At 38.5% G+C, this 8,192-nt stretch overlaps 1 protein-coding gene across 1 annotated transcript; it reads right to left on the reverse strand.

Moving 5' to 3' along the window:
* Nucleotides 1–266: 266 nt before the first annotated feature.
* LOC149204970 (polyamine oxidase 2-like) lies at nucleotides 267–7,946 on the reverse strand. The gene is made up of 10 exons (XM_089394855.1): nucleotides 7,307–7,946; nucleotides 2,940–3,049; nucleotides 2,709–2,797; nucleotides 2,478–2,591; nucleotides 2,017–2,104; nucleotides 1,845–1,930; nucleotides 1,629–1,731; nucleotides 1,444–1,541; nucleotides 893–1,322; nucleotides 267–744 (listed from the first exon to the last, which is right to left on the reverse strand). Exons 1-10 carry the CDS (start codon nucleotides 7,344–7,346, stop codon nucleotides 433–435), a joined length of 1,470 nt encoding a protein of 489 aa, XP_089250981.1. The 5' UTR covers nucleotides 7,347–7,946; the 3' UTR covers nucleotides 267–432.
* Between the last annotated feature and the right edge of the window lie 246 nt (nucleotides 7,947–8,192).

Below are 8,192 nucleotides of genomic sequence, written 5' to 3' on the forward strand. Positions count from 1 at the left end.
AGCATAGAACATTGGAAATAGATAGAAAATTTCAATGACATAGGTGATATACCTGCATGTTATAAAAAATGAAATTCTAGTCAAGGTTTGCTATAGGCGAGATCTCTACAATGGCCATTCTGGATTGAGCAGAAGAAAAAATACAAGAGAAAGTGACCCAAGTAATACAGAATGGAGCAAGAAAACCACTTTTCAATGGAAACGCTGCTCCGATCTTCCTAGGAAACTACTTTCCAAGTCTATAAAGAAGCATAAAACATTGGAAATAGATAGAAATTTCAATGAAATAGGTAATAAACCTGCATGCCATAAAAATCTTTAATTCTAGTTAAGGTTTACATTATACGACCTCTCCACATTATTTAGTGCAGAGTAATACCTAACTTTTGAACTGAATAAAGGAGCAAATTTTAAAACCCGTAGATAAGCAGCTCACAGCCTTGATATTTGGAGGGGTACTGACTCACTAGTGAGCTCCTCCCCCATAACAGGCTGGAAAATCTGCAAATCTCTATATCTTTCTACAAGATGCCTCCTGCAACCATCAGCAGCCATTATTCCTGTAGAAAATGCCCCATGCACTGTACCAGGATAACTCATACTGGTAGCCTCTCCTGCAAAAAAGAGGTTGTCGATAGGGATACGCAAGCACTCATACAGATCATGAGGCTTACCCACAGTATCATAACTATAAGAACCCAGAGAGCTTGGATCTGTACCCCAATGTGACACCAGAGATTTTATCTGTGCATAAACAGATCAAGAATCAGAAACAGAAATATCCAGACTCCAGAGACCTGGAGGTAGAAAAGTAGAGTTGGTAACCAATAGTGAAATGAAAAGATTCATAAAATCCACTCGTACAACAAAAAATAACATGAAAACAACTTACTGGTTCTGATGCATGCGGCAGTATTCTTTTCAGCTGCAACACTGCAAAGCTAGTAGCTGCTTCATCGGACATCCTTTCTATGTCATTAGCAAGTTGCCCAGCAGGCATGTATACAAGAACACAATGTCCTGTTGCTTTGTGCAAATTCAAAAAATAGCTACATCCATAAGAAGTAGGTGCAACCACACCTAAAAAGTCCACATTTGGCCAGCATACTTTGTCAAAATATAAAGCAATCTTGTTCTCATTGCCAAATCCCAAGTCTGATATTGCCACCTCTTTCCACTTTGGCAGCCGTGGCTCAAATTTAATTGTATTTGCTTTTAGAACACCAAGGGGAACTGCAATAATAGCTGCATCAGCTACAAAAACTCTGCCATCCTCAACAACAACTCTTACTCCACCATGTCGCCAAGTAACTTTTGTAACCCTGGCCAGAAAAAAGGAAGTCATGGCAAGCCTTCAGCCTATCACTTTCTAAACAAATTAACTTGCACCTTGGCAGTCAAACAAAAAGAAAATATTGCAATGGAGACTAAACGCCTCTTTACCTATGATTGAGGCGTATGTCAAGCCCTTTCGCAAGAGCTTCTATCACAGGATAATAACCTTGTACCATCAACCCATGCCCTCCTTCAATAAGTTCTTCCTGTAACAACATTTTCTGCAATGTTGTAACTACAGATTTTATAATCTACTAAAAAAACAAATGGGGCATAAAAGAGCCATATCTTACCTGATCCCAACTTTTTAGGGATATGCTATCTGCATCTGCAGCAAACCAGCCTTCCATTCTGCACAAATACCACTGAAAGACTTTGTCTGCAAGTCCATGTTGTCTGTTACAAAAGTTTAGAAATTAGTATAAAAATTTATCTGAAAGATGTGATGGTTGCCTATTGTGTGATCTTTTATACAATAACAAATAAACTTGAAATTCCACATAACCAACCTTAGATCTGAATGCCTTTCCAAAACAATTGAAAACGCCTTCCGCATTGACATGTCATATTTAAATTCTTCACGCACCTTTTTGGTCTGGAAGAAAGAGACAATAGATTCAGTGAAATTTCCCCGTAACATAAATAAGTAAACTTATTGGAAAAAATGAATCTGGCGTAAACCTCTTCTAAAACTCTTTCAAATGCCTCTCCAACTTCAGTTACCAACTCTTGTGGAACTTGATACCCCTCCATGTCAAAAAGTGCATAGCTGCATCACCAAAACCAAAACTTACAGTAACCTGAATATAATTTTATAGGTTATGAAAATAACTCTATTACATCAAGCAGCAAAGACACTTGCTAAGATGAATATTATCCCTGAAAATGAATACTATCACATTTGCTGATTTTCATTCATAAAAGAGGAAGAGCTAAAAAATGAGAGTTGTCTATACGGTTCATATGAATAAGAACATGGCTACAGAGTTCTTGGGGTGGGTAGTGGAAACGAAAAGGTACAGATTTCCAAGGTGCTCATCACATTTCCAGTTCTGGTGGGAAAAGTTCTGAACACCCCATCTAATCTAACAAGGGCGATACATATTTCAAATACAAAATCTATCGGCATGGCCTGGACATGCCTTTCTAGATCATGGTCATATAACACGGAATTATCACCGCTGGTTCGGTACAATGGGAGTCCCAATTTGCCAATCACAGGAGCCAACGGATTTTTATTACACACACCATGTAACCTGCATAAAATGGCAAGCATATATGATCAGACATTTGCAGCAGACATACATTTCTAAAAGAGATTGATAGCTCTATCATAAAGAAAAAAAAAATGCTCAGGAAAAACCTCAGATTACCATGAGGCACCCATGTCTACCGGGAATCCAAATGAGTAATCTGTATTGACACGTCCACCAATTCTATTTCGTGACTCCAGCACAACGACCTGAATAAAAATGAATTTGGTAGAGTTCAAGTAAATGAAATATAAGCTGTAACTGCATGAGAATGCACCACAACTAAAAAACACACATGGTCCAAGACAAAAAATGCAGATTCAACAAACCATATTAGAAATATGATTTAACCTTGAATGAGGCATTCCGAAGAGCACGAGCAGCTGCTATCCCACCAAATCCACCACCGATGACAATTACTGAAGGAGAGGAAGAATGATCCCTGTTGGAAGAACAAACAACTGAACAGAGAATTTGGATTAGTCAGCATTGTATTTTGTTTACATAAATCCCTTGCAGATTACAACCAAAATGCATGATTTCCATAAGCCATATAAACTGATATCCTAAAGAATAATGTCTATCACATTTTGTGAAAACTCTGCAACAGAAATGAGAAACAAAGTGATTACAAGGTTCTCATATTGCAGGCTCTAATAGGTAAATAATAATTTATATTTGCCTATTCACTATTTAATCTTGGTATATTGAAAGCACGATCTACCTGCCCTGGAATTGCGTTATATCAAATTAATTAGCATTTAAAAGACCCACAGAATTCAAGATAAATTACATGCTACGTACTGCCTCCTCTGCTATCTGGTTCGATCTTTCCCTCACTTATGGTTTCCCTCTCCGGTTCTTTCCTTCTGTTCAAGATGGTTTCTTATGGTGGTCCGCCCAATGCCCCTCCTGGCATGCTCTTTTCATTCTCACTTGCTGGCATATTTGGAAGTGGCGGAATGGTCGTATTTTTCAGGGCTGCTGTCAGCCTCTTGACTCCATTTTGATTACTATTTCGGGGTACATGCCTTCTTCGGACTAAGCGGGCCTTTTTTTCGGCCCTACCCTTCTATTTATCTGTTTATGTTCCAGCCATGTGCTCCATTATGTATTATCTACAGGCTTCTTTCTGGAGGGTTTCTACAGATTACATATGCTACATTTTGAGGAATTCTGGACAGTCTCAGCAGTTGTCTCTTTTGGGGAATTGTTTCCACCCCATTCAAATGTTTTTGCTCAATATGGCCGAGGTTTTCAAATCCTATGTATAACTGATCATTATATATCCTTAATATAATCTATATCGCTTTTTTCTCTGAAAAAAAAAAAAAAAACCTTCAAGAATTACAAAATCATTAATTTCATGGCAATTCCCATTTGGAATTTAGTCTGATATCTTCAATCATATTAGTATGCAGATATCCACAGCTGAACATATTGTCTACGAGACTTTTGGATATAACTGCATAAGAGATTTTAAGCCCAAAGTTTCAAGTGAACTGTCCACCCATCAACAGTGGAACCAGTCAAAAGATAAAAGCAATCATAAGACATTTTAAGCACAACATTTCATTGCTTCTTTCAATTGATAGGCCCGAAAATGAGTGATCAGTTCACCCAAAATTTCAGGCTTGACATGCCTTATGCAGTTAATTCCCCAATCACGTTTAGTGGCAGCCATGTGAAGAGTGAATCTGCCAAAGGACAGTATGTACATGGCAGCTATATGAATCAAACAAACATTGAAAGTGAAGTGAAATTCACTACGCTTCAATAAGTTTTTGTAATTTTCACAAAGTGTCCATGCCAGTTACACAAACTTTATGTCAATGCACAGTATCACGTATCTGAATTTTAGCTCACCAAAAATACAAATGGAACCACTTTCTTTAAAAATGTATAGCAGTCGCACACACAATCTGAGAATGCAAAATGATACAGCTGTTAAATTGTCCATATCTTCATCTTCAACATAATCAATGATGGCCATTCACTCTAATTCCTCAAACATGGAAGAAGCAGCTCCAGAAAAATTCATTTAGTGAAAGGGCATCTTAGTAATGAAATCTGCATTGACACAAATAGCTTTAAGAATCAAGTCAACTTATTAAAACCATGCAAACAAGGCATCATATCTTTTGCAAGCATTTTTTGAAAGGTTTCTTTATAGGGCGATCCTGATGTCGATGCCCCACGTCACTTCCAAGGAGTTGGCATTGTTTTAGAATAGTTCGTTTGCATTCCATCTAGATTATGAGATACATGTCACATAGATGGATCCCTCCTTTAGCCATTGGAACACTCCAGAACAGATTCTTTCTTTTAATAGGCAGCTGCTATGCTTAATTCGAACTCTAACAGATATAAAACATAATTCATATGCAACATAAAGATGCAGATAAAATAGCATTGCATATTTCAAATTCTTTTACTAACATATTGCAACTAGAAAGAATTTAATAGTGAGACGAGCATGAACACTATCCGTAAATAAATGCAAGTCCACCGAATAGGTCATTAAGAAGCAATTCACCTCCTAACGGTAAGAATCAGTTATGGATTCCACCACAAGCCAGACCATGATACCACCAAGGCAAAGGGAGCTCCTACAGGATTCTAATCTCACTCACCACTGAGCACTCCAGGCCCTCATCCAGCCATCAACTGCCATGGCACTCTCTTTTCCTTCAGAGCACAAGGAAAAACTTTCCTTTCTCTGCTGTACAATCCCTTAGAGATCTTCTTCCATTCCAATACATACAAGCAGAAGGAAGCTCCTATAAGATTCTAATCTCACTCAGCCCAACCCATATCTCTCATGAGATAGCCAATTTGCTTACTACTGCACACTCCAGGCCCTCACCAGCCATCAACTGTCATGGAACTCTTTTTTCCTTTAAAGCACAAGGAAAATCTTCCCTTTCCCTGCTGTACAGTCAATTCCTCAGGGATCTTCTGCCCTTCCCGTGCAAGCAGAAAGAGTCCTGAGACTGCAGGTTTCCTACTTTGAATGACTTGGGGGAGAACACTTGATTCAAACTGCCCATAAGTAGCACTAACAGGGTTGCAGGTTTTAATCGTGTTTGGTTTAGCTATTGTGGACAATCCAGCAATCATTTTTACCTAAAAAAACATCTCATTTTCTCTCATTTTTCAGCAGCAAGTCCCCAATTCCCCATAAGCTCTTCCCAGCCATGATTCCTTAGGGTTCACTCCAATTTGCGGGCATAACAACCATGGTTTCCCACAGATTCCTTCATGAACAAGGAGAGGAAGAGCATTCAAATTTGAGAATGGAGAATCTTCATGGGAGAGGAATGCTTCCCATTTGAATAGAGGAGCGTAGGAATAATCCATGAATGAGGGTGAATAATGGTTTCCCCAAGCGATAGCATAAGACAAGTGTGCCTTTCCCAATAAGAATAGGGAAACATCCAAAAAGACCACCCAAGTCGAAGATTGATGGGAAGTTTTTGTGAGGAAGCCTGGGCAAGGATGGTTGTCCTTCGAAGGAAAAGCGTCAAGTCACATAACCCATGCATCCCCTTTCCTCTTCCCCTAACATGGTCTCCTTTCTCAAGCAACCTTAAGGATGGATATTACATTATTATGTATCTCCTTTTATTCATGCTCTTACATAAGCAACCACACCATGGAAAACATAACAACATCCTAGCCCATTGCTACGATCACGGGCATTCACTAGTCGAACCTTGGCTAGCTCCACATTAGGAATATTTACAATGACCTTATATTATTTACACACCATGTCATTTAACTCAAGGCACATGGCTTGATTCATGTCACAATGCAGTGCGGTTCGTAAAGTATCACAGTTTTATCCAGATTCTTTCTGTGGGTTGCGCTTAAAACGAAGAACATTCTAATTAGGAAAGATGCTAAAGCTAGTTATCCTGGGGTCGATCTAATTTAAGGAAGGTATTTTGTCAGGGAAATATATGTGATCCCGTTAATATAAAAATATTTTTTTTAATAAAATAAAAATAAGGGCACTCCCATGAGGAAAGATACCCAGAAATGTAATCCCCGGGGTCAATTTATGAGGAAAGATGGCAAAAGGAATCAATCTATCTTGAGGACATGTTTCGATCCTTTCTTTTCTTTTTATATAAGTGAGGTTTTTTATATAAGATGTGTATTTATTATATGAGGTGTAGATTAATTTGTTGATTTGTGTTGGGTTTAGTCTGAATTGAAGATAAAAACCCAATGGGTATCCAAGTTTGATCTGAGCAGCATTCAAGCCCAATGGGTATCCAAGTTTGATCTGAGCAGCATTCAAGTTAGACAAGCTGGGAAGATTGTTCTTTTATGATAAGAAGATCGTTTTTTTCATCAGCAATAAGGTTAAAGCTGATCCCAACCTACATGCTGATCCCAACCGAAACGGAAGGTAGTTCTAAACGGGAAAAGAAAAGAAAGATAAAAAAGGGTCACCAAATTCAATAGAATTTTTCAACTTAACCCAAAGAACGGATGAAATAATAACTAAAAATAGCAAAATACATGATTATGTCTGAAATCATGAAAACATCGGTTACAGATCATTTTTTTAACGTAACAAACTAATCCAAAACACATAAAACTAGGAGATTCTTTAACATAACCAACTTTTGGATTCGATTCATTTCTCTGTACTACCAGAAAATGTGCCCAAAAAACAAACGAAGCAGCAGCAGAATGTTCGGACTCACCAGAATTCAATTGAGAGCTTTGTTTTTCAGCCGTCGCCATGATGAGAGCAGATTTTCCAATTCGTTAAAGTCGAGGTACAGTCAATATTCAAATAGAGAGGGTCCAACAACAAGGGATAATAACCAAAGATGAATCTGAAAATATGGAAAATATTATGTCTTGAATTTGCGAACCCTATCAAGTGAATATAAAGGCTCATGCGGATACCAGTTATTAGATCCAAAACAAATTTGTGGGAAATTGGCAAATAGTTAAAAATATCCGACGGGATTGCAGATCGAAAATACCCAGCCAGAACTCGACCAGATAGCAGAATCAGACTGGAGCACAAAAGGAAAAGTACCCAGCGATTCAGAAGCTTTGATCAGAAAATGACGCCCACTACACCCACAAATAGACCCAGCTGTACCCAAATTGAGCTGACTGAAAGACCCAAATCATAAATGCAAAATGCAGGACAGAACTCTGGAGCTGTGGGAAACGCAAGGTGAACAAGATTGTTTGGATAGCTAGATCGGGCAGCTCACGACGCACCACGAATAAACATATATACTCAATTCAATTCCTCGCGCACAATGCACATGAACAGTGAATTTGCTTTGGAATAATGGCGGAATGGTGGAGCGTTTTATAAATCCCGGCGAGTTCTCCGAAATAAAAGAGACACGCCACCGTACAAAGCGTGAGTGGCAAACGGGGGGACCCTTCGCGTAATTTCCATTCATATTTATATTCGTATTTCCACCTAATCATCCAACAACCAAGGCCCACCAACCTCTACCACTGTGTGTCTTTTGCAATGTAGGACAATTCTCTCATTTTTTATCACAGCCTTCCACCTCAGTCCCGGTTCTCATGTTCGATAGCGTTATGATAAATATTTAC

Source organism: Pinus tabuliformis, chromosome 1_2 (genome assembly GCF_031772625.1).
Source record: "Pinus tabuliformis cultivar Carrire ecotype Pingquan chromosome 1_2, CPIR1, whole genome shotgun sequence".
Taxonomy (NCBI): Eukaryota; Viridiplantae; Streptophyta; class Pinopsida; order Pinales; family Pinaceae; genus Pinus; species Pinus tabuliformis.